Source organism: Magallana gigas, chromosome 3, assembly GCF_963853765.1.
Source record: "Magallana gigas chromosome 3, xbMagGiga1.1, whole genome shotgun sequence".
In the NCBI taxonomy this organism is placed as follows: domain Eukaryota; kingdom Metazoa; phylum Mollusca; class Bivalvia; order Ostreida; family Ostreidae; genus Magallana; species Magallana gigas.
Window position 1 is genome coordinate 10871547 of NC_088855.1, and position 25587 is coordinate 10897133.

General features: G+C 33.4%; 3 protein-coding genes across 4 annotated transcripts; 1 reads left to right on the plus strand and 2 right to left on the minus strand.

The window, feature by feature from the left end:
* Positions 1-532: 532 nt before the first annotated feature.
* Positions 533-5106, minus strand: LOC105344705 (dysbindin). 2 transcript variants are annotated; one of them, XM_034483564.2, is made up of 8 exons: positions 4973-5106; positions 4551-4649; positions 4197-4257; positions 3258-3390; positions 2540-2695; positions 2296-2436; positions 1891-2016; positions 533-1230 (listed from the first exon to the last, which is right to left on the minus strand). In XM_034483564.2, the coding sequence occupies exons 1-8, from the start codon at positions 5029-5031 to the stop codon at positions 1022-1024; spliced, it is 984 nt and encodes a 327-aa protein (XP_034339455.2). In that variant the 5' UTR covers positions 5032-5106; the 3' UTR covers positions 533-1021. The 2 variants fall into 2 exon arrangements, with proteins under 2 accessions (XP_034339455.2, XP_034339456.2); XM_034483565.2 differs by lacking the exon at positions 4973-5106 and adding an exon at positions 4827-4966 and having other exon boundaries at positions 536-1230.
* Positions 5107-11138: 6032 nt separating this feature from the next.
* LOC105320274 (mitochondrial inner membrane m-AAA protease component AFG3L2) lies at positions 11139-19567 on the plus strand. Its single transcript, XM_011418146.4, has 19 exons — positions 11139-11369; positions 12309-12540; positions 12818-12887; positions 13192-13396; positions 13589-13663; positions 13993-14096; positions 14340-14409; positions 14541-14662; positions 14819-15059; positions 15227-15380; positions 15500-15629; positions 15809-15906; positions 16191-16301; positions 16512-16627; positions 16885-16965; positions 17869-17988; positions 18120-18314; positions 18422-18536; positions 18996-19567. The coding sequence occupies exons 1-19, from the start codon at positions 11274-11276 to the stop codon at positions 19163-19165; spliced, it is 2505 nt and encodes an 834-aa protein (XP_011416448.3). The 5' UTR covers positions 11139-11273; the 3' UTR covers positions 19166-19567.
* Positions 19568-19871: 304 nt separating this feature from the next.
* LOC105320273 (proteasome assembly chaperone 2) lies at positions 19872-24878 on the minus strand. The gene is made up of 7 exons (XM_020064080.3): positions 24718-24878; positions 22353-22524; positions 21821-21879; positions 21599-21717; positions 21226-21396; positions 20839-20959; positions 19872-20377 (listed from the first exon to the last, which is right to left on the minus strand). Exons 1-7 carry the CDS (start codon positions 24775-24777, stop codon positions 20264-20266), a joined length of 816 nt encoding a protein of 271 aa, XP_019919639.3. The 5' UTR covers positions 24778-24878; the 3' UTR covers positions 19872-20263.
* Positions 24879-25587: the final 709 nt, after the last annotated feature.

Sequence of the window (25587 nt, forward strand, 5' to 3'; positions counted from 1 at the left end):
CTCTGCAAATTTGTTGTTAAACTGTGGACGCTTCAAGACATATCTCCAGAGACATGTCTCTTGTGTAACTCTTCTTTTACCAATGTGTTCGAGCATGTTACCACCTCCTGTCCAGAAACACTATTACTTCGAGACACCTGGAGGAATACTTTCACCAACGAATTCAGTGTTGAGTTAAGTGCTGGTTTGTTTGGTTTGAACCAACGTGACAGTTATCTCTTCCTCTTACATGTAGGAGCAAGATCATCTTCCGTCATTACCGCTGCTCGTGGTAGCAATGACTTTCACTTGTTTAATTTTCGGTTTGTAAGAGACGCTGCAGCGTATTACTTCAAAAGGAGCCGCCCCATTATGCACTGACATTTTTATTTCTAATCACTTTTTTATTTTGTACATACTAGTAACTATTTTCACTGCGTTTTGAAATTATTACACTGTAAATATGTTATGCATTATGAAATCTCCACAAGGAGAAAATAAAGAAAGAATAAATGAAAAAAGACTAGCCCCCCCCCCCCCCCAATTACAATTTGCTTCCGACGCCAAAAGGATTTGGGAATGAGCTTTCATGACAATGAGTAGTTGTCTTTAATTAACCTGGAAATGCAGTTTGGTTTCAGAAACCAAACTTATGCAGGTCAAAATGTAGATTTTAATTGACTCATAAACACATTTTTGGGTATCTTGAATTCCAAAACGATACATGTAGAACAGACTACTATTATACTTGGAACCACATGTACAAGCTCATGTACTCCCTCTATCTGAGTATCAATCAAAATGATGTATTCAATAGATTATTTAATATAACAGCATATAACCGATAAACATAATTAAAACGTGTGTAACCTAATACATTGTATATTCATAACTGCATTATTTTCCACATTAAAAAACAATCACACAGTGTAATACAAACATTCATGCGTAATTGTTTTTCTATAAAGCACAAATGAAATAAACTTCAAATAGTTCATATATTATGAAAGTAATGAATTATTTGTTTCACAAGCACAATGCATCAGCTTTGTGGCCTAGTGGTGGACGTTTTTTCACTATCACTCCCCTCCGTCACATCCTCGGAGTCTGAGTAAGGTTCCTGGTCCCCGTGGGAGGCCCCAAGGTCATCCTCGTAGTATTCATCCTCGACCTCCACATCCTCTGAGCTCCTAACAACGAGCGGGTCTTCCTCGTAATCACTGAGCGTGTCCTCTGTCTTATCGGTGGTTACTGTATGAAATGAAATATTGGGGTAACACATAGTATATATTATTTTATTATACTTTCATGTTAAATACTGAAATCTGATTGGTTTAGACGCAGTCGATAATTTGTTCTATTACCCTCAGCGTTAGCAACACACTTGGCAACGGGTAACACAACGAATTGTTACATGCGCGTAAATTATGCGTGTACGGTTCGCCGTAAAATTCACGTCATTTCTATACAAAAGCAGTAAACATTTCTCTAAAATAAGACATTCAGTATAATAAAATAATTAAATAGTGCCAGTTTGGGAGGATAACAGTTGAAATTGACACCCCTCTAAAACCATGGTTTTCTCGGGGTACGTGTCAATTTCAACTGTTACCCTCCCAAACAGGCACTATTTATATAATATTGCTTTTGTGGGAAATATTGGGGGGGGGGATATTTCTTTCATTCATATCAGAATAATGAAGTCTAGAATATCAATACCTATCATTAATTCTAATTATCAAGTTTAAAAATTTTTTATCATCAAAATTCATCTACATGTACAATTGGACAAAACGATAGAAAGAGCTTAAAAAGTACATATATTTGTTGAGAAATATAAGGTAGGCAATAAAATATATAGTTTTCATTATATGATGACTTTAAACTTTGTACAACCACTGTAGTACAAACCTGCTTCTACAGAGGGTGTGGTGTCCTCTTCCTGGAGGAAATCATCCAGGGCATGCTGGTCAGTGTCCACCACTATGTCTCCAAGGTCAGCCCTCTTACCACTGTCTGAACTGGATACAGACAAACCTGTGGGTGTATGAATACACAATTATGTTTATATATTGGCTATATGTGTTATTTCATTATAAATATTGTGTAACAGACAAAACTATGAGTAACTTTAACACAATCATTGATTTTGATAAGCGAGTTCTTTCTTGAATGTTTTAATTGCTTTATCACTTTTAGTACAGAGGGTTCCACTTAATCTGATAGCGGTTAAACTGATAATTTGGTTATTCTAATATAATATTAAAACACAAAACTATTTCTTATATATCTGTAAAAAAAAAAAGGGTGACTTGCGTTCTAATCTGCCATGTGTTCTGTAAAAGTCAATATCCTGGTCAAAAGCACTCTGGAATGTTTCCTGTCTCTCCTTCAGCTCTTTTTGTTTATGTTTTTCTAATTTCTGAACGGATTTCATATGGTCTTTTGCAAGTTGCACTGGGGGAAAAAGAATATATTTTTTTCATAATTACAAAAGTGTCATTAATAAATAGCTAATGAGTTTGTAAAAAAAAAAGTGGACTTCAGACATTGTAAGTACCCTTTAATTTCTCTAAATCATCCATCTTCCTGTTGCGGTAGGCTGCCAGTTTTTGAGAGTCCACCAGTTTTGCATTCTGTAGTTCCTGTTTCTCACATATATTCTCCAGTTGTATCAGTGCTGACTCTACATGGTCATACTCCTCATCTAGTGTAGCTGAAACCATCAAAGAATAATTTGTTTGTATAGTCACACTGATGTATGTGACACTTTTATTGTGATATTTTTTATTTAAATATTGTTAAACAGATATAAATGAAATTGGTTTTTTTAAAAGATAGTCTCAATCCATGAGTTATTTTCCTGCAGAAATGGGTGACAGTTAGCACCATGTTAATAAATTTTAAGGTATGATTTATTAATATCAATAAAACTTGACAATGTCTTGTAAGCTGATTATTAATTAAAGTTCAGTGGTTAAACGAATAAGATATACAATTTGTAATGTGTTTAAGTCAAGACCTATGTTTATAGGCCTTGACTTATTATTCAGACAAATTGGAATGACAGAACCAATGTACATTGTACATGTTGATATTAAGCAAAAATAAGTACATGTAACATTGTGTGTATGGTATAGTTACTGGTGATGAAATATGAGGGAGAAATACAATGTGTTTTCGTGTAAGAGTTTTTATATGATCCAAAAAGTCCAGAATACTTCATGCTTCTCTGAAATATATCAGTCTAAAAAGTTAAATTTATTATTTATTCAAACCTAAAACATCTGTAAGACTTTGTAGCTCCGATAAAATGAGAGGAAGTGATTTCACACTTTCATGGAGTTTTCCTAGGACTTCATTTTTTCTGTCATATTCCACAAAAAGGTTGTTTATCAAAACATCAACCTCCTGAAATTCATAAAATACAGTATTAATAATTTTATCTCTTAGCTTACCTTGCAAAACAATTAAGTTCAATCATTTCAAATGCACTATAAATGATAAATGTGTTGTTGTTTTGGAAACAGCAGAGTCATAAATAACAAAGATTGGCAACTCTGCCATTAGGGTGTTTTGTTGTTGAAAAATGGTACGGGACCAACCTTACTTTGAGAACTACATTTGAGTAAACTGAGATAAAGAACTTAAACCAAAAGTATATTGTTTTAATGAAAAGTGTGCATAGGTTTTAGACATTTTTGAAACAAAAAATTGAAAAATAAGAGTAATATATAGAAAAAACATTGGCCAACCATAAAACATTGGCGAAATCTCAGACGACGGGTAGCCAACTGCCTCCTAAAACTCCTCTTTTAATATTGTTTATATGACATAAACTCATGAAAATATAATATTTTGAATGTATTGGTAATAGGTTTTAGCTGTTTAAATTTCGATATAATTGTTTATTAGAAAGATATACTGATTTAAACTGGGAACACTTTACAATAGGGACCGCGCGATTTTGATCAGTTGCCAGTCTCTGTTATTTATGCCTTTGGAAACAGTAATGAGAACTTCAATATAATTTATTCATTTCTCACAAACATGCTTTTGTACTCTCTATAGATACTAGCACCCTAAAATGCTGAGTACATCAAACCTTTCCTTATGATAAATACATGTGTTTATAAATATATTCTCTGAAAGATTTTTTTAAGTAATAACTTATGTACTTGTATAGGTGTCTAATTAATGTCCTTGGATAAAGTTACCTCTGCTCGCCTTGCATTTTGCTCTGTGTTTTCATGGAGCTCTTTCCATATTAGTTGATATCTGTGAGAGCAATTATACTTTACAATTATCAATGTGTTCAATTGTCTAAAATGCAATCTTTACCTGAGAGAGAAGCATAACTTCATGTAAGATTATATCAATATGATTTCAGATTTCAACCAAATACATGTACCTGGTACAATATTTCTCAATATAATTAGAAATAAATAAACCTAATATAGATATTACTGGTTTTATAAAAAAGGGCATCAATAATTACAGTCATCGAATTCGTGTACACGTGGAAATGATAAAAAAAAAAAAGAGGATTAAGAGATCAAATTAATTTATACCTTTGAAGTAGATCTGCTCCAGCATCTAAATTAAATGAGGTTTTGGAATCATGAGTTGTGGTTTCATTGCTTGAGTCACGTGAAGTAAATGTCTTTAGCCTGTTCAAAAAATTAATGACCACCATAATGCAACTCGTATGCAGACATGTACACACATCTAGTATCTACTGATCTAGATCGTCCTTTATGAACATCAATAAGACATGCATACCATAGAACAGTGAGTTTTTCAAACGTAGCTTTGCACAAACAATTAATTATACACTGTATACATACCCAGCTTTCAATGTTTCAAACACACTCATGTTTGTTTTTAGTAGTTTTTGTAAAAAATCGTATGATGTTTACATTTTCTTCCCAACCACCATTTTGAGCGATCACATGACTTTTGCTGAGAATTTCGAGCTCGATGTAAAACTTACCCCGATCTCAGTGTTCCGATGATATTCATTGTAACGATGTCAATTTCAAAAGCTGCCATTTTCTTGTATTAGATGGGCCTGTATGTACTATTACTATATTTATCTATAGGTACGGTTTACTAGCTACATTTATATCATGTTTATAGCCTGCTGTTAAAATTTATCTTCAGTCGGCTATCAGTGCAAATATTTGATTTTAGATCAGTATATATAATCTAAATATGTTACAAAATATTTTGCATAGCAAGCGTTTATGATGTTTTGTTCTTACATTCACGTTGTATCATTAATCATAACAACTAGAAGCAATGAATGCTGCATGTACGTGTATATATATCCGTATATAATAAGACGGACATATAAAATAACAATTTTCTGATCATGTAAGCATCTGACATCTTGCAACAAAACTATACAATGTGTGGCTTTTGACAACAAGATTCGCAAGTTCCTAACTGATATATTTTCATCTGAATTATATTTTGATGTAAAAATGGGGAAAGTTAATGAGCTAGCTTTTCCTTAGGCCCTTAAACGATTATTAATAGACGCTCACGTATTATGTATGTGGCAGTTTTTAAACAGAAAAAAACCCAAATTAAAACGGAATTTTTTTTAACTAAATACGGTATTTAAAAAATAAATATCATATCCATAGCAATATTGATTAAAGATATATTACATATAATATTTGGGGGGGGGGGGGGGGGGTGGTCAGTCCTCTTAGATCTGTGGTTTTTTTTCCGCTTGTGATGACGGACCAAAGTTTGGATATATGTGGAAATAGTGATATTTCTCCGCCGATTTTTTTAATTTCCTACATGCCACCCAGCTTTGAAAGCAAACAATTTGGATATATCAACGGTATAAGCGTGCTATTCTACATTTACATGTAATTTAAAATTTTGAAGTTTTCCTAAACATCTCTTACTCTTCATACATGTACAGTTTGTAAAGGTACTGAAAAAAGCGCAAAATCTTCGCATAATATTCTCACCACACAATATATTTACAAATCCAATGTATTTTTGTTCCTTTATCAATTCGCTTCTCGCAGACACGTATTTTCATTTTTGAAAACGAGAGAAAACTGATAAGCTAAAAACCCAAAAGAATAAACAGGGAAAATAAGAAAGAATGAAAGAACCACTAACTTCACCGACCCCAAAATTCTTATGGGGTGGGTTGGTGTGTGCATGTGTGTGTGTGTGGGGGGGGGGGGGGGGGGGCATGTATATATTGTCTTATATCTTGAAATGTGTTCTAATTATGTTTGTGAACTTTTTTTAAAATTTTTACACTGTTCGAAAAAATAAGGCAAAGCAATTTATAAGAAAAAAATGTGTGAGGGCAATCCTGGTTTCCTTCCTGTTGCTAAGTGCCTATCCCTGGAATCGTGCCTACCCCTGAAATCTTGCCTCGAGAGTGCCATGCTTCGCAATGTTAACACACTCCAACCGTGTGCTTGCTTTGGAATTAACATAAGTTGTGCCGAAATTCGATATGTCCGATGATCAATGTAATACTGATTTCGCTGAAATTTGTGGTCTGCAGTTCACGATACCCTTTTCTTCTTTTAGACCGACCACATTTCATAATTTCATATACATACGTATATGCTCTAAATTCTATATCTTTTAAATGAACGATGCAACAGGCATTTGTGTTTTAACCCCGTTATATAATCATATTCTAGTGAAATTTCAAAATTTAATTTTTTTTTTGGCGGGGGGGGGGGGGAGGGTAAGTAGATAATTTCTTTAATTCCACTATAATCTTACAACACGTGTCAATGTAACCATGGACATAATCAATTGTATTAACTGCCCTATACCCTATCCTCATCAATGCCCCCCCCCCCCCCAACTTTCCACGCAATTCAGAATCCGTGGATCTTCTTGGAACTGTAATTTTATTTATTGCGTATACGCAAGTAATCCAAAATTCGCCAATCACGTTTAGACAGAGACGCATACATATCAATTATTCGAAAAGGTAGATTTGAATTATTTTTCTCATCATGTTCTTTACCACAAAATTTTTATTGAAGTGAATAAACTATAATCTTTTACTTTTTTGCTCTTTCAATTTTACCAAATTCATCTGAGTTTTGCCATCAAAGAAGGTTCCTGTCTGGTTATGTTCATTGTTACGTAGGGTTCTAATGGATCATTTTGTTTGAACGTCACATATTTACCGAGCTTAGGTAGAGACCTTGTTTTCAAATTTCGTTTATCTTCAATCATAATATTTGAAATTAAATTTAAATTCGTTTATGTCACAGATACGGAAAACACATACCAGTATCTAATTAATGTCGAATTTCTTTTACTTGTGAGCACCATATGCAGTTTAACTGGGCATTTAAACGGTGGACAGTATATTGTCCAAATGAAAATGTCCAAAAATGCGGGAAAGGGGCAATCGACATTTGAAAGGCGCAAATGCGCTTAAATTTTGTAGTATTTACATATAATTTAAACTGGCAAATTTAGAATGACAATCACATACTCATTTAAAGAGTTATAATACAAAAATGTTGATTACTTTCTAACAATATTTAATTTACTAATTTACCTCAGTCATCGTATACAACCCCTAACGCAGAGGAGTCGAAAAAGAGTATGGGGGAGTCGATTTTTCCGCTTCGGAGACAGAAGAATTTAGTTAACTCCTTTTGTAGGTATTCAAAACAAGTATTTTCAAAAATATATACAGTGGCGTCGGAAGCAAATTGAAAGTTGGGGGGCTAGACTTATAAAACATCTTGACAAGCAAAAAAAGGTCTTTGCTATGTATAAATTTGCAAAAAAGTGGGGGGAGGGGCTAAGGAAGACAGCGATAGTCAAACCAGTAACGTATAACAAGGGGCTTGTTATAGGTCACTGGTCAAACTTTGTGTTGGTCATTGGTCCTTTTTTGTCTTTTGGTAGAACTACTATGCTTTTTCTTTCACAACAAAACACGCATTTGTAATGTGATTTTCCTGCCGATACAATTGGAAGTGAAATACATGCCTAGTTAGTCGTTGAATTTTCTTTAGGCGCATACTGTACATTTGACTTAGCTTGTATTCCGCATTTTGTGCACAATATCATGCTTTTGTCCAGCGTATGTCCTTGTTGTGTTAACAAGACTCTCAAGGATTAAAAGATGGAACGTTTTATCTTGCCATTTAATTGTTTCTTGCATGCACAACAACCATTTGTTTACAATATAAAATCGTGCGATCTCAAAGAGAATAACATACATTTCATATTTTATAAAAGTAGTAGAAAACGCATATCAAATAATTTCAAATTATTATAAACAAATTTATATTATTAAGTAAAAGAAATTACATTCTAACAATGTAAACAAAAAAAACCCATAACGCGTACGATTCGAACACCCACTTTTTACTTTTACAGTTACATTAATTTTGTTTAAAGAACTCCTCGCTTACCACTACACCACCGATTCGGTTGTTTAGATGCTATGATATAGCTGATTCTATTGTTATCAGCTTTACGCAAACGACTGGACTTAATCATTTAAAGACCAAGCTTAAAAATTTAAAGAAGAAAACTTACTTTTTACCATAGAGTGGGTTTTCGTACCATTTTTTGGAAAATTGAAAAAGATAGACGTTAATATGTGTTAACAATATTCGTTCTTTAAAAAATGGTACGATGACCCACTCTATGAAAAAATATAATTTGAACATCCGATTTCTATATCATTTTGTTGCCAAATTAGCATATAACTATTTTGTTGTCTTAATATCAATTAAATGTGAAGTTCCTTTTTGTGGGTTATGGCAGCACTGAATGTATATGATCACATATGTTTAATAAATGTAACGAAAGTGAAATTTGCTAGAAATAAAATATTATTTTTTTTAATGAACCTATGTGGTTTTTTGCCTCGGCTTATTCCCACAGATTCAAAGTTTAGACTTTTTTGATAAGACGGTCGATCATTATCCATTTGGATTATACTCTGTTCCATCCTCTTAACATACATATCAAGCGTCTCTGTGTTGATGTTAACCAACCAACTTTAATTCCACATGTATGTTAACCCAAGAAATATCGGATAGCACGGTTTTGGACAATATCTATGGAGTCGTATTTGTTTTGGATCCCCAGACTCCGGAAAAATAATGTAAAATGGGCACTACATAAGAATGAAATAGTTTTCAAGGGTATTAAGTCCAACCTCTCTATAGTTATGAATTTTGTAAATCATTGCCCATAATGCTCTCCCTCCGGATTCACCCAAACCCTCTGCCGCTGTATTGAAGTCCATCTTCTCGTGAAATATTACCCTAGGAATTCGATAATAATTCATATATACGTACTGTATATATCTCCTCATTTCCTAATTCTGAATTTGAATTTATTTTAGTAAACGTTTCGTCTTCTAAAATGCATAATTTTTTAAAATTTAAACTAGCACAGTTCACAATCAATCTCCATCGCATACACCAATCTGTAAAAATATCAGGATATTTTTTGCATTTCATATTCGTTTTCACAAACAATGCATGGCAATGTCGTTGGCATATTTAAAACAGAAGACCAAACGTTTTCGCGTCACTAATAGAAACTCCGACATTTAGAACCATTTGAACAAGGCCTTGGACTTTCAGTAGGTCTAGTTAAAAATGACGCGGTTTCAAGCGAAATACCGGTATACACCGATTGCGTAGTCTTAGCTCAAGAGCCAGACAAATCTTGTTGATTTCAAAGAGCCATGGCTGAGTGGACAGCAGTGAAATAGACAGGCCTACGTCACATTGCTGTTTGACATAACTACCCAAAGTCCAAGCTCTTGTTAAAATGGTTCTAACTGTGAAAGTTCAAATGCTAGATCATTGATAAATTTATAGAGAGAATAATCTGATGTCGTTTCCTTCGCGTACACCATTTGAACAAAGAAACCAATTTGTAAGAATCTCGTTTACACATGACACGAAAATGTTTCTGTTATTAAACTAGAAATGGCATTATCTATATTGGGACCATTGATTCCATGAAGTTGAAATATATGTTATGTAGTTCTAAGGTCTCGAGAGATCAAGTGTTTTTAAAAGATCAATGAATATACATGTACATGTATATGAATTTGCAGTTTTGAATGTAAGGTTTGCGATGGTAAATAGATGGTCCTCGCGTGATCTATATATCGCGCTGGTAGCCATTCTATGTATCAAAGAATATTAGCCGTTTTATTCAAGAAATTGTAAATGTTGAACTCTATTATTTAAAACAGAACAATATCATTTCGCAACGACAGATAATGGGCTGATTCCTCTGTAGTTTAAAGGTATTCTTGAATCGATTGTAGCCTTTTTTGGAATTGGACAAGTTAAGACTTTCCTCCATATACAAGTAGTTCATTTTTTTCTGTTTCAAAACATTGATAAATCTAGCAGGTATATACAGGTAAAAATTAAAAAAAAAACCAGGGTTGTTTATTTTTAACATATCATTTGGTGTAAAACTTGGACCCATTGAATTGCTTTTCAAAATTGTCTTATGAAGAATAGCTAGATTATAGAATAGGTCGTCGAAATTTCGATTTGGCATTGTACATAATTTTGAAAGCAGACTTTCAATTCTGTAAAATTTTACCTTCATGGTAATTAATATTTCCGTCATTATTTGTATATTCCATTGAAAAGTTAATTACAATTCGTTTCGGTCCTAGTTTCTGCAGTTTCTTCCAAAAGGCTCTTGGATTCCTTGGATTCAATGTTTAAGCAGAGATATATACTAGGGGGGGTCCGAAGGATAATTGTGTTTGCCAGGGGGGGTCCGAGGCATATTTTCGCGATAATTTTACTATGTAAATTTAATAAATTTTCATTTTCCAGGGGGGACCCCCCCCCGACCCCCCCCCCCCCCCCCCTCTAGATCCGCGCATGCATTAGTATATACATGTACGTCCCTGGTTTAAACTTGAATTTTCTCTCTAGATACGGTGGTCTTAATAAAAATAAATGCATGTGGTTGTATGCCTGTTTATATTCTGTATAACTCTGTTATAACTCCAGTAAACAAAAACACGTGCTTATCCCCCCGAGGTGACACGAAAAGCGAAAATAATCCATTTCTTTTGCATATATCATGCTTTCTTATTGTGTGCGAATATAAATTTCTGCTTTTTCCATCGGGCTCGGGGTTTCTTTGTACCGGATCTGGAGTTTTCGACGACAAAAGTTTGGTTATGTAAAGATGTTATTTACCTAAACGTTGTTTGAACGCACATTTCAAAACAGAAACAAATCAGTGGAGATTTAGATGAAGACCTGAAAATGTCTGCAAGGTTTCTGAAGGCTGCAAAGAAAAGTGAAAGAGTTTTGTTTCGATGCCTGGCAAAACAGCATGGTTTTCGTTTGCATCAGAAAGAGGTAGTTGGTGTTCTAATTTAATACAGAAGTATATTAAATCATTCAGATTTATTGTAAGAATCATTTGTGTTGACTAAAAAAATATTGTTTAATTAAATGCAAGAAAACTTGTACCGGTTTATGTCACATCAAAAAGTTGTGATTTGTTCGAATTTCCTCTGGCTTGTCCTTAAACAACATTAATAAACTCAAAGGATGGTTATTTCTACAAACATCAATGAGTACAAAATAAAGTAAGTTACTGTGGCCTGTGGGTGAAGTTATATCATGAAAGTTTCAAAACTTTAATTACCTAATCAGTGTTGATGTGATTACAAAACAGAGTTAAAAGATTGCATAAGCAAATAGTGTTGACTTTTCAGACTTATTTATTTCATTTTCAATGAATGAATACATTTGTATATTCATACCTTACTTATTTTGAAGTTGATTAATATTATCAATATGGATATCATATTGGATAGTTTTAAAGTCTTCCATTGTGAAAAATATTTCATCATCATGTTCTATTTCATGTCTCCCCTTTAATATTGCATGTAAACTCTGATTTTCAATGCTTACAGAATAATGTTTTTAGCTTCATAAATCTCTGTACATATAGAAATGAGACATTGTTTATGATTGCATTTTCAATACTACTTCTTGTGAGCATGGAGTGAAATGGTAAATAAACAAGGGTGTCAACATTTAGAAACCAATTGTTATTGTAATATTTGTCAAATACAATCTGAATATAGAACCATTTGACCAAATATTGGCAGAGTTATTATAAGTCTTTATCTATACGTGTTCTTAAAACTATGCATTCAATTTGTTTTATATGTCATTTTGTCATGAAAATTTTTACATGCTGCCAAAAGTTGTAGTAAACAGTGGAACCCACATAGGTTGAATTATTTGTTGAAAAAGGTAACATATTATTATTTCTGACTGTTTTAGATCAGCAGCAGTCTACATCTTGCCAGAACCCTCACATCATCGGGAAAATTAAATAAAATCTTAGAAGAATACATCTATAAACATAAACTTCCAGAGGGTTTTGGGCGATTTGAAAAAGAAGGGAAAACCTCAGAGGATAAAACTAAAAGTGAAGGAAATGAGGGCACATCTCAAAAGACTGATGCTCCCAAGCAGGACACTAGCGATCCTTCAAAAAAAGACAGTGGTACAGGTAGGGAGTTTAATTACATCAATGTCAACATTAGGGACTGTAATATGAAACAGGATTTTAATGCTGCATATTTGCATGTTGATTAAAGCGTAGCTTTTATAGATTATCATCTATTTGCTTATTATTGAACAGAAAATGATTATTTACTGCATCTCATTTGAATCGTTTAATTCATCAAATACAAATAATGGTAATAACTAATTAATGATTTTTAAAACTCTGTTGTTTTGTATTTGTTTAACCGTCTACAATTATATAATAAATATTGATATTTTAGCTAAAGAATCCAAAGATAAGAAAGACGACTTTGATATGGACCTAGGAAAATCTTTGAAGGAATTTTTTGAGTAGGAATTTGTCTCTTATCTTGTCTTACAACCTGCTTTATCTATAAGCATTGTGATATCTGTATTTTAAAAGATTAATCTAAAAAATGAACCTTAATAAACATTTCTTAGCTCTGGAATATTGTATCATCATAAAATGTCAAAGTTTTTACATTTTTAGAGCAGCCATTATTTCATAAAACAATTAAAAATTACATTGTACAAATAGAAAATCTTTAAAGAAAAATATCAATTGAATCTTGTTTTCTTGCTTTTTAATTTAAGTTAGGATATAGACCTAAACTATGGGATATTTTTTTACCAGGAATGTTTCAAGTCAGGTGAACGAGCAAAAAGGAAAGAAGGAGGGGCAAAGTGGTGGAAATTGGGGGAATGGTCCAGGTAACGAATTCGTCCTAGGACTCGTGGCTGTCCTGTTTGCTCTGTGGTTGCTGAAAGTCGTCGCAGATGCTAACAGATATGTTTTGTTGACGTATAAACAGTTTGAAAACCTTTTACGAGATAAGAAGGTGAGAAAAATTATTCAGTTAATTGAATGTGTTTATTATCTAATATTGTGTTTTACAGTGAATGTAAATATATTATGAGATTTTAGAGTTATGATATATTTTGTTATGCTAAATGCTATTAAAATTGATGCATCTGTGTTGGAATGAAACACACCATACCAGGTAATTCAAATACATTTTGTTTTCTTTCAGGTTGATGGTCTAACAATAGATCCCAAAACCAAAGTGGTATACATTCGACTGAAGCCTGAGTATCGTGGCGTGGTGGTTAGTAATGTTTCTGTACCTCATTTATAAAAAATACATTCTCTTTGTATTTTTAATTTTTAAAATTTATGGCTATTTTAATTGTATAAGCGAAAGCTTTCGGTAGACTAATTGTACATACTGGTAACAAATAGAAAATATGTAGCCAACACCTGGTTATTTGTGTGTCGTTGATTTATTTTATTTAATGGAATTATTTTTAAAGACTGCAAATAAAAATGTACCTCTTTTCCAGAATTGTGATGTATGATGTCATTTAATGTTCAAACTGAATTTAGATGAAGAGTTTTAATTTCATTGAAAAACTATTGCTATTTATATACTGACAGTCCGGACATATTCTTCAAATTGGAAGCATTTCTAAATTTGAAGACATGGTAGAGGATATTCTTCAAGAAACTGGAGATGAAGATAATGTGGAAATTAAATATAAGTAAGCTTAAAATTAGACATTGTTACAAATATTTATCATAAACATGATAAAGATGTTCTTAAAAGAACCAGTAGCTACTGATAGTTCTTTGATAATGGGGTAGACTTAATTCTAATCTGTTTTGTTGATCTCAGAAAAAAAAGCAAGGAAATTAATGTTATACTTGTCAAATGTAAAGTGCATGCATGCTTAGAATTCTCATGCTATATATTTGTTATTTTTATATTGTGTTTTAATTTGTAGACTTCAATCTGCCACTGATGGATTTAATTTTTCATTATTATTAACTGGAGCTATGTTACTTCTGCTTTTGGTAAGTGGAAGATTAAACTCAAAACTGCATTATTACATGTAACAAGTAATATTTCTGTGGAAAATCATGTTTGAACATCAATATCATGCTGTAGGAAATCTTGCCTTAATACATGTACATGTTCTTTGTAGCGGAGTTTTCTAAAACGTGGACAAGTCGGGAAGGGGTCAGGAGGAGGGGGTATTGGGGACCTATTTGGAATGGGAAAATATCAGGCTAAAAAGGTCACCAAGGACACAGGTGTCAAATTCAAGTAGGTATCAGATACGTGATATATAAAGATCCAAATGTCGCATTTTTAGCAGAGACTTTTATTCAAGAATCATGGTTGATATATACATGTACTTCAATATAGATTAATTAATAATTATCAGGTAATCTTAACCACATTGTTGACTTTTATTTCCAGAGATGTTGCAGGTTGTGAGGAGGCCAAAATAGAAATTATGGAATTTGTTAACTTTCTGAAACACCCTCAGAGGTACAAGGAATTAGGGGCCAAAATCCCTAAAGGGGCTCTTCTGACGGGGCCCCCTGGTACAGGAAAAACTTTACTAGCTAAAGCCACTGCAGGGGAAGCAAACGTCCCCTTCCTTAGTGCATCTGGATCTGAATTCTTAGAAATGTTTGTTGGAGTTGGTCCTAAAAGGGTAAATAATTTTCTTTAAAAATTATGGAAAATCAGAGTATGAATACTTAGATCAGCAAATTTTGGTTTAATTTATTTCTTAATACGTGTAGTTGAGTTTAAATATTGTAAATAGCAAAATTTCAAATATATATTACCTGTATTATGAATATGAAAAAATTCTTTTAGGTCCGTGAAATGTTTGCACAAGCTAGAGCAAATGCTCCATGCATATTATTTGTGGACGAAATTGATGCTGTGGGGAGAAAGAGGTCAGGAAGGTCGTTTGGAGGTCACAATGAACAAGAAAACACTTTAAATCAGCTTCTAGTCGAGATGGACGGTAATTTATTGATATTTCAAAACAATAGAATTCTTTTTTCCTTAATTATGTATGCATGTAATACGATATATTCTGTGTTTTATGACTTGACATCACTGATTTATGTAGCTGTATTTTAGGTTTCAATACCCAGGAAGGAGTGGTCATTTTAGCCGCTACCAATAGAATGGATGTGCTGGATGAAGCCTTGCTGAGACCGGGTCGATTTGATCGTCAGATTTATGTACCCACACCAGATATCAAAGGAAGGTCAGTGGAGTTCTGAATATTTCATGTCAAAGAGCTTTGCAATACAATAGCTTTGCAGGTTTTTTTTTACTCTGAATAAGATAGTACTTGCTCAGTACCTTTTTTAATTTAAAAATCAACATGACTGTGTTTCATGTACACGTATGAATATGGCATGATTTATTATGATTTTTTTTCAGGGCTTCTATATTTAAAGTTCATTTAGAAAGAATTAAAACAGAAATGGACAAGGAGGCTCTAGCTAAAAAAATGGCTTCCTTGACTTCTGGATTTTCAGGTAGGCATACTTATTTTGTAATGATACACATACGCACATATTATTCTTCTGTGCTATAAACGCTTTTTCTGAAAAACATGATTATGTACATGTATCATGGTAAAAATGTATTTGTTAAATCCATAATCAACCTAGGTTAACAAATTTTCAATTGTTGGTGGCATTGCTAACATTTGAAACGAAGCAGCCTCAATGATTTCAAGAATATGCACACATAATGAAGTAACTGATAGTGAACATTTACATATATGAAATCTATTAACAGTCTAGATTATCTTCTACAGGTGCTGACATTGCAAACATCTGTAATGAAGCGGCTTTGATTGCTGCAAGAGAGAGCGCTGCATCTGTGTCACTAAAACATTTCGATAGTGCCATTGATCGTGTGATTGCAGGTAGATAACCAAGACACTTTGATCTAAATTCATTCATTGGCCTCTTGCTATTGAATCTGAAAGGTGTAATCTGTATACAAATTATATTTTGTAAATGTTTATTTCATAACTCCATATACAATTAAAAGAGAGATTTGTATACCTTACTGTACTTCTACAGTAAATTTTATTACATACAATACATAATGAAATGCATGTTATTTTGGTAAGGTTTGGAAAAAAAGACAAAAATTTTCTTGCCCCATGAGAAAAAGAAGATTGCCTTCCACGAGGCAGGCCATGCAGTCGCAGGCTGGTTCTTAGAAAACTGTGCTCCATTACTAAAGGTAACAGTTACCTGTGTTAATAAAGTATCATCAATACAGATATTTGATTAATAAATGTGTGTAGTAAAGTACTAGAGCAGGTACAGTAAATTTCCAACAGATTGAAATAAACAATTTACTGTTATTATGGAAGCTGCAATACATTATAGAAGCTTTAAATACTCAACAATTCAGTAGTCATACAAGGCTGTGGTGTTTTTTGGTGAGAATTGATGATTTTGTTTATTTATTGAGAGAGTTTTACCTTTCCTTAATAGGTTTCAATTATACCAAGAGGGAAAGCATTAGGTTATGCCATGTATGTTCCAGTGGACAGGCAATTGTATACACAGCAAGAGGTGAGTCCCAACATATTCACAGTATCATTTTAGAGTGTTGTGTGTATGGAAATTGTATGCAGCATTACTTGTTCTTGTAGAATTTATCTTGAAAATCCTAATAGTATTAAACCTTTCTCCGAAGGAGATGGGGGTATATTGTTTTACCCTTGTGTGTCTGTCTGTCCATAACAAATTTTTGTAGAATTTTTCTTAACAACTACATACATGTATGTATTACATGTAGTAGTAAATGCTTGAAATTTTAACACCTTTGTTTAGGTCTGCCATATGGTGGGATTCATTTTTGTACCAATCATATGTCAACTTCATGTTTAATGAAGTCTGTCTTATTTTTTAGCCTAAATTTTCAACCAAATTTTTGTCAAAGATTTCTCAGCAACTATTCATGGCAGATGGTTGAAATTTTACTTGAACAATTTCCTGATAAATGGCGACTTTCCTTATTTGAACATGTTTAATTAAATCAGAGCGAGGGTATCACAAGTAAGCATTGACTCACTAATATCTTGTTAAATTGGAGGAATTAATGCTATGCTCAATATGTGCTATGACTATGAAATCATAACGTTAATGAAAAGGGCTCAATGTTTAACATAAGATGATCTGGAAAAAAAATTGAAAATTTTTTATGCAGGGTATATTCTAATATATTCACCACAAATTTTGTACAGGACTCCATAACGATTTTATTATTGCTATTGCTGCTCAGGTGAGCAATTGGGCTCATGGGCCTCTTGTTGAATTTTTCTTTCATTTTTCTGACAGTTGTTTACCATATTGAATTTCAACAAAAGCATGGCACTAACATCTGCGTATTTTCACAATTTAATACGAAACGGAACATGCATGAAATAAGGAATCTACAGTAAAATGTTCTACATAAAGAGTAATGTATTGTAGATCCAAGATCAGATGTGCTTAGCATTAGGAGGAAGAGAGTCAGAGAAGCTATTCTTTGGTGAATATACTTCAGGAGCAATGGATGACCTCCAGAAAGTGACATCTATGGCTTACGCACAGGTAATACAGTGTATTGATGTTGGACCACACATTAAACTGGTTCCCTAATACTGGTAGCTCCTTTGTGTATGATCTTGGTATTTAGAGTTTTAAATAATAATTTTGAGGCAATTTTGCTTTAAAATTTTCAGATAGTTACCTATGGAATGAATGAAAAAGTAGGACAAGTGTCTTACCACGACCCATCCAAGCAGGATCAGGGGTTCACCAAGCCCTACAGTGAGGAGACTGCCCGCCTCATTGATGAGGAGGTGAGGATCATGGTCAACATGTGCTCCAAGAGGACCCATGAGCTCCTCAAGTCAAAGAGGGCAGAGGTGGAAAAGGTATCTAACATTTTCATTGTATTTGGTACTTGTACTTGGAAGATCAATCTTATACATTATAAACTCTGTACAATTTGAACTTTACACCTTTTATTTACTGTGCTTAGGTAGCAAATAGACTTTTGGAGAGAGAGAAAATAGAGAAAGCAGATCTAGAAGAGCTACTAGGAAAAAGACCGTTTGCAGAGAAGACGACATATGAGGAATTTGTAGAAGGGACTGGTATGTTGTTGTGCAGTCATTTAAACATCAAAATACTTTCTTGCATGATTCATATGGGATATAAAGGAAGTGATATTATATTATGTACATACTCGTTTTAGTCGGGTTATATAATTATTTTCTGCAGTGATCATTGCCTTGACAACCCAATCATCAATGAATACATTTTATTGTTTATACTGTATTTACATCCTTCTTTCAACAAATTAATGAACTGATCATAAAAACAATGTAAAATTAACTAAATTTTTGATTATGCTAGATAAAAAGAGCAGCCAAATTGTCTTCTATGGGATTTTTTTAGTCTGACATCAATACAATTTTGTGCAGTCCCTGATTTTTCCTACATGTAGTTTATTAAAAGAATACACACAAGGCATGTTGTTCCCATTGCATCTGAAATAGACAGGTGCCCAGTACATGTACATGTATCAGTATTGATTGTATTTCTTATAACAGGCTCCATGGAGGAAGACACTACATTACCTGAGGGCCTCAGAGACTGGAACAAAACCGAGGAGGAAATAAAAACGGAGAAGAAAAAAAAGGCAGAGGAGACCAAAACCACCAAGGAGGAGGAGAAAGCAAAGGAAAACGAATCCACCAAGGAGGAAGAGAAAGAAAAGTAAACAGAGGGAAGCAATCGCCGAGATGAGAAAGCGGCCATGGATGGATATCCTTCGAAATGTGCTCACACAAACTTGATATGTGTGCTTGAAAAACAAATGAATTTATTTCTAACAATCATGAAGAATAATTGTCAAATAATGAAAACAAAGTTAATAACTGTAACAGTGGTTTTTCTGGAATCTTGAAATCAGTATTAGGTTTCAGACCATGTCGACATGGTTGCTAATTACACACCATAATTTTTTGTGGTCAAGATTTTGATAGCTCTTAAAATAATAGTGACATAGACAATTTGCCATTTAAATGATAAAATTGTCATTTTCACTGTATTTGTCACAGCATCTAATATGACAATTGATGAACAGTAAATGTAAATGTGTTAAATAAATGATGCAATGTCATTGATATGGTATGTTTTCTTTGACTCATAAGTAAAAACTGTATTTCCAATTGCTCAACATATAAATAAAATACATGTTTATACAAGTTGCCATGTACATGTATTACCAACCCATGGCTCCACTGCTTGTTAGGTACAAGATTTCAAAACCAGCATTTTAAAAAGTCAAGAAGACTGTTGAATAGACAAGTGGTTTTACATTTTATAACATAAAACATTCTTTGTACATTTGTTAAATTCTCCAATGGTGCCTTCCCAATGCCCTTAAACGCCTTCAAAGGATGAAAATGAATGACAAGTACAAATACATGAATAACTTTAATTCACAAACATTTCAATACAAAGTTGTAAGACAGTACTGTAATTGAGCATACATGATTACTTGAAATTGTGCTATAAATCTCACTTCATAATGTTTTGTATGTGAAGGTATTAAAAACAATTGGGGTGGGGGTGTCAGTCGGGTCCGATTTCAATTTGCTGCGGAATTGCAGTTTTAATATTGCGATTTATGTACAAATACCAAAAACTGACAATTGAATCGCTTGGTTCATGGGCACATATATTTTTTCTAAATGATGCTTGAAAAACCCAAGGAAATATGAATGTAATCATTGAAACACAAGGTGGTGGCAGGATTGGGGAGTGGTCAGTTTACAGGGAAGAGGTCAGTTTACACTTATTGTAATTTGAAGATTCAATGAAACAAAGTCTGATCCACAGCTGTCCCAAACAACAGTCGCCATGACGACGGAACTCTCCAGGTGGAGGCTGGCTTGATGATGGTTTTTCCATCTAAGTCATACTTAGGCTACAAGAAAACAAAACCAGTTAGTTGAAGTTCTTGTGTTTGTACAGATTGTTTATGCAAGAAGTTTGCCTGTGCCACTAATTTACCAGTAAACTTTGGCAAATAGCAGATGCTAACCAAGTGCAATAACCAAGTACTGTGGAATCATTTGAACTCATAGGGGCCAATTTTTGTAGATTATGTGTTATTTGCTCATTTGTTGGGATGTAGTTTCATGGATGTGTCGGTTTTCAGTTTCTGTAAGATAACTTTCTCTTTCAAAATTTGTTTTTGACAAAGATGTAAATTTGTGGAGCAAGGCTACCAAGGAATATCACACAAATTGAGCCAACACAAATTCTAATGATTCCACAGTATTTAACAACTGTTGTTGATTCTAACAAGAAACACACTAGAAAGTCGCTCAATAAAGAGCACCAAAGATAGGTAAGCTTAAGCGTGTAGATCTCCAAGTGTAATACCTTAAAATCGATCAAATCCATCCACAAATTCAGATTGTAGGCCAGCTTCACTGCATCTTGGGCATTGTCTCCTTCAGCACAAAACACAAGTACAACAATGGCAGGTATATTCTCCTTAGAACTGCAACAGAAATGTCACTGGCATATAAAAAATTGATGATTTTTCAAGTCTCATAAAATCAAACTTGTACATGTATTTATTATTTTAAAGTTTAGCAACCCTAATGAAAATTGTTATATGAGAAATACCATCTAAATTCTATCAGGAATGTAAATTTTCACTTATTTGCATAGTGCAGCCAGAGCTGATGATATTTGTCTGTAAAGATACAAGAAAATTCCTTAATTGGGTTATTCCAAGTTTTAAATAATAGTGTATTCACTTACCAGTCTTCAAATAAGCTCTTGGCTATGCCTCCTCCTGGAAGATACAGCGATCCCTCTGGGTCCTCCAATGAAGGTCTTCCTTCCAGTGGAATCCACTTTAAAACGTCATGTGTGAATCTTTCTTTGTTCTCAGCCTCTAAGTCTGGGGTAGAAATGTATCTAAACTGGGGCCTAAAGAGAATTAACTGTTTGCATAAAATATGAAACTCATTTCAGATCTTAATATGCTTTGCATGACTATTACCGGTATGAAATTTAAGATACCAGTACTATGTACATGTAAAAATAACTTGTTCTTGTATCCTTTTATATAATGATCTGTAACTTTTGGGATAAATTTTGGTAAAGTTATACATGTACAGGTATAGCTTACCCTTGTAATTGAATATCAAGCCTTTCGTGTGCATGCATACTGCTCAGTATAACCAATTTTTCAAATTTATTTTCCTTTACCCAGCTAGTCAGCCAGCGCCGGAAACTAGACATTTTACCCTTAAAAAAATATAACATCTCTTGTACGATAGAATCACACAAAATTTGTAATAAATTAAATGAAATGAATCCTATATTAGGCATCTAAAAAATGGTGACTTACCTTCACAAAGGGAGCTCTCTGTTGAATAATGACAAGCTGATGTAGTTTGCTCTCATAGACTATCAAAATAAAAAAATTGACATGTACAGTACATAAACACATTATCAAATCCTCATTTTCAACACTTAAAAGATATTTTAATTTTAAAAGGTGAATCAAATTATGTTGCAATCAAAATACTTGCACCGTTTTAGAATTTTCAAATTTTACAATCTTTCACCAAAAAAAATACTTTAAAAAAACTTTTTGAAAGGTAAAAATTATAAAAGCCCCAGGCCAGCGGTATCTGAACTCCTGACATTTAACATGTAAGTTTGTAGTTAACTCTCTTACCCATTGCGCTACATCATTTGGTAACAAATTTGGGAGAGAAAAAATATTTTGAATTATACTTAACTCTATTGTTTATTTTGTTAGGAAGTATGTCGCAACATGAAAGTGTCCCTTACCACCATAAAGCTGTTATTCTTTATAAGGAGACCCCTCATTTATTGCATTAATACTTTGATGTTCTTAAAGCTTGAATACACACCTTCACACGCTGTCACAAGTTTACAGACATCTGCCTCAGGGTGAGCATAGGGATCGTTTCCTACCAGAGGCAGGATGCTATCATGGTAAATAAATCCACATCGCTCCAACCACATGGTGGAAATCAACAAGTCTGCAGCGAGCTGGCCCACATTTCCAACAGAAACTGCAGGCTACAAAGTTTTAATCCTATTTTCATGACTCTTATATTATCAAGAATAGGTCATAAGAACACTAAAAAAAAATTCAACCTGGAATCTAATAGCTAAATTTTGGTTATCTGCACCAATGATATCTTAAACACTATGAATATTCGTTGAGACTGAAAATTTTTGACGTACGTCTTTTCCGCAGGGACGTCCGTCAAAAATTTTCAGTCTCGACGAATCTCACTGAGATTAAGTTAACTATGAATAAGTTGCAGAAGATGAAATATGTCTTATAGTGCCTTCCTTTCTGTATTTTGATTTATGTATAAGCATCTTATATCTTTTCTAACAGAGTTCGAGATAATGAGGTTTAACTATTAAAAAAAAAGAAGAAGTAATTTTAACCCAATTCATAACAGAAGGTAGATCGAATCATAACACTATCATCAACAAATTATCAAAACCGCAATTATACATGTAATATGTTTTACGGTGCGACCGTTGGGGCGAGCACAGCATGTGATCAAACAATGAATTATAATAAATTAATAAAATAAAATTAACAACGTGAAATTTCAATGCCAAAAAATAAAACATACATATTTTTCAGTAAATTTTCATTATTCATAGTTTATAAGATTTGTTATAATTTATTCATTTATATGTAGAACAATAGTTTTATCTCAGATACAATGTTGTTAAATAATAAAGATTTTAATATATAAATATTCATTGCACTGCATCTCCTCTTTTAAAGTGATTGTGATTATGATTGATTGATTGATTTCCCCCTTTTTTTTGCAGTAGACATTTTTTCTTAAACTTACATATAAAACTTGACTCATCATAGAGCTCCCCCAATGCTAAAGTTTTTTTCATTTTTGTCAACTTATACATAGAAAATCGACTTACCATGGATTTGCCCCTCCACTTAAAAAAAAAATAATTAATGTTTAATTTTATTTTTAATTTACGCTTAAAAATATTTGCTTATCATGTTAAAAGAACATGGTGTTGTCTCCCCCCCCCCCTCCCCCCCCCCCCCCCCCGCATGTAATAAATGGAAGTGAAAATAAAGAAACCATTGATCTGCTAAAGAGCTGAAGGATTAGAATTTTCATGATTTATTTTTCTTTTTGCTTGCAAAGATTTTTTGGATGAGGCTGCCATCCACCCACCCACCCCCTTTAAAAAAAAGGCGCTGCTACGTATAACGTTACGTTTCAGGAAATTACCGTAATTATAGTGAATAAAATATTTGTGAGCATTCATCCAAATTAGTGCAATTTACAACTGTTTCCTGTATCTGAAGAAATGTCCTTATTCGTCAGCTGTTCTTTATCTTAGCCTTTGCAAGATTTTAAGAGGATTTTGGTCATTTCAGCAGATTTACAATAACTTCAATTAGAGTAATTTCCCCTTATCAGTGCTTATTGTGACGTCAAAGCTGACGTTGGTTAAGTGTCGTCTTACTCTTTAAAACTCCCATGAGAAATAAAAGTATGCGAAGTATACTGTTTTATTTACTTAAAAAGCATGATGTTCTTAAAATTACACATCTTATAAGCTTTTCAAAGGTTTTACTTTGATTCTCGGCAGAACGTGATGTTGGAACGTGAGGTTGGAAACCATTGGTACTATGAATTGTGGGTCAAAATTTACTGACTCCGAAAAAATATATCGGATCAATGTGTAAACGTTTGTGACGTCACACGATTATTTTTGATTGAAAGTGTACTGAGGTGAACTTTAGAGGTAACATTGACTGTATGTCGCTTACATCGTTATTGTTTTTACTGTCTAAATTTGTCTTGCTGATTCTCGTGAGAGTGTGAAGTGATAAAAATTGCCATGATTACAGGGAACTACTGGGACGATTAAAACGATGCATTACTGGTCCGATTTACTGACGCCAAAAAAATTCGTTGAATGAATGTGCAACTATAGTCCGAATTTTCTATTCACACACGCCTTGCCGGTAGAGCTCGCTTCGCGCCGGCGCTGCGCGCCGGCGAGCTGCGCTCGCTATAAGAGACATAAATAACATTTATGTCTCTGATTATATGTATATTTAGTTAAAAAGGGGCGTTGACATCAGTTTAGTGATGTCTTTACTTTGCAACTCACCTCGAACTTGACGAAGTACCGAGGGAATTCTAAACTTTTCATTTACCAATGTTTGTTGGATATCTTAATATCTAAAAGAGAATATCTTACCACTATTAGTGTATATCCTTCGAAAGACTTCGATTTTTTCTTATCAGCTGGAATATACATAATGATATCTAAAATTACTCCCCAAAATTCAAAACTCTGTTTACATGATGTTGTTACTCATGGAGGCCGCCATGATGAAAAAATATTGTTAAGTGGTTCGTAAGTTTATTCATCTTCCTGTGTGAACGGTTTCTGATTATATCCGATCCGTGCTGCATACATGTACCTGTAAAATAACATTCACATGTTATCTTTTTAATGCATGAAAAAAAGACATATTCTTGGATGTGTAAGGTAGGAAATTCCTTCCCATTATATTCAGGACGTATAACGTTAGGCCTATACTGCCAACGTTATATCATTACGTCCCTGCATGTTCAGAAAAATGCAATAACACACAACACCCCCTTCCCCTTACAAAAGAAATTTGAAGTAAAAAAACTGTTAAAATGAATTACTTTCAAAGCAGAAAAGAGGTATAGCGCCTATTCCCATGATTTAGCATTATAACCCCGTGTTTGAACGGAAAGTATCTGTTACTAAAAATAGATACAGTTTTTTTTGTTAAACACGAATTTTAAGTATCTGTAATCTCTGATTTGGTATAAATTTGGGAAATAAACATCGAAAAAAAGGAATATACTAGCGGAAAAAAGAAACTGTGCATTTTAAAATTTAGTATAACTTTTTTAAATCTATTGTTTGTATTTATAAAATTTAAACAATCGATAATGGTAATGTTTTAAACAATATCGGATGGTAACCGTCCGGGTGCAAGGACTTTTTCATGGTTAGTGAGCACCTGTGTTGTTTAATGAAGAATTTGTACGCACGAGTTTAACGGGCCAATACTGTTTGGAATAAGAACTG

What these genes read in the sequence shown, in the direction of transcription:
- LOC105344705 (XM_034483564.2), bottom strand. Translation starts at nt 5,031, where the DNA reads ATGGCAGCTTTTGAAATTGACATCGTTACAATGAATATCATCGGAACA. An exon ending in AAGTCTTACAGATGTTTTAG is followed by an intron (nt 2,696 to 3,257) that starts GTTTGAATAAAT and finishes TGATGGTTTCAG; the next exon opens with CTACACTAGATGAGGAGTAT. An exon ending in TGATTTAGAGAAATTAAAGG is followed by an intron (nt 2,437 to 2,539) that starts GTACTTACAATG and finishes TTTTTCCCCCAG; the next exon opens with TGCAACTTGCAAAAGACCAT.
- LOC105320274 (XM_011418146.4), top strand. Translation starts at nt 11,274, where the DNA reads ATGTCTGCAAGGTTTCTGAAGGCTGCAAAGAAAAGTGAAAGAGTTTTG. An exon ending in AAAAAAAGACAGTGGTACAG is followed by an intron (nt 12,541 to 12,817) that starts GTAGGGAGTTTA and finishes TTGATATTTTAG; the next exon opens with CTAAAGAATCCAAAGATAAG. An exon ending in CTGAGTATCGTGGCGTGGTG is followed by an intron (nt 13,664 to 13,992) that starts GTTAGTAATGTT and finishes ATATACTGACAG; the next exon opens with TCCGGACATATTCTTCAAAT.
- LOC105320273 (XM_020064080.3), bottom strand. Translation starts at nt 24,777, where the DNA reads ATGTATATTCCAGCTGATAAGAAAAAATCGAAGTCTTTCGAAGGATAT. An exon ending in AAGGATATACACTAATAGTG is followed by an intron (nt 22,525 to 24,717) that starts GTAAGATATTCT and finishes AAAACTTTGTAG; the next exon opens with CCTGCAGTTTCTGTTGGAAA. An exon ending in TGGATTTGATCGATTTTAAG is followed by an intron (nt 20,378 to 20,838) that starts GTATTACACTTG and finishes GTTTTCTTGTAG; the next exon opens with CCTAAGTATGACTTAGATGG.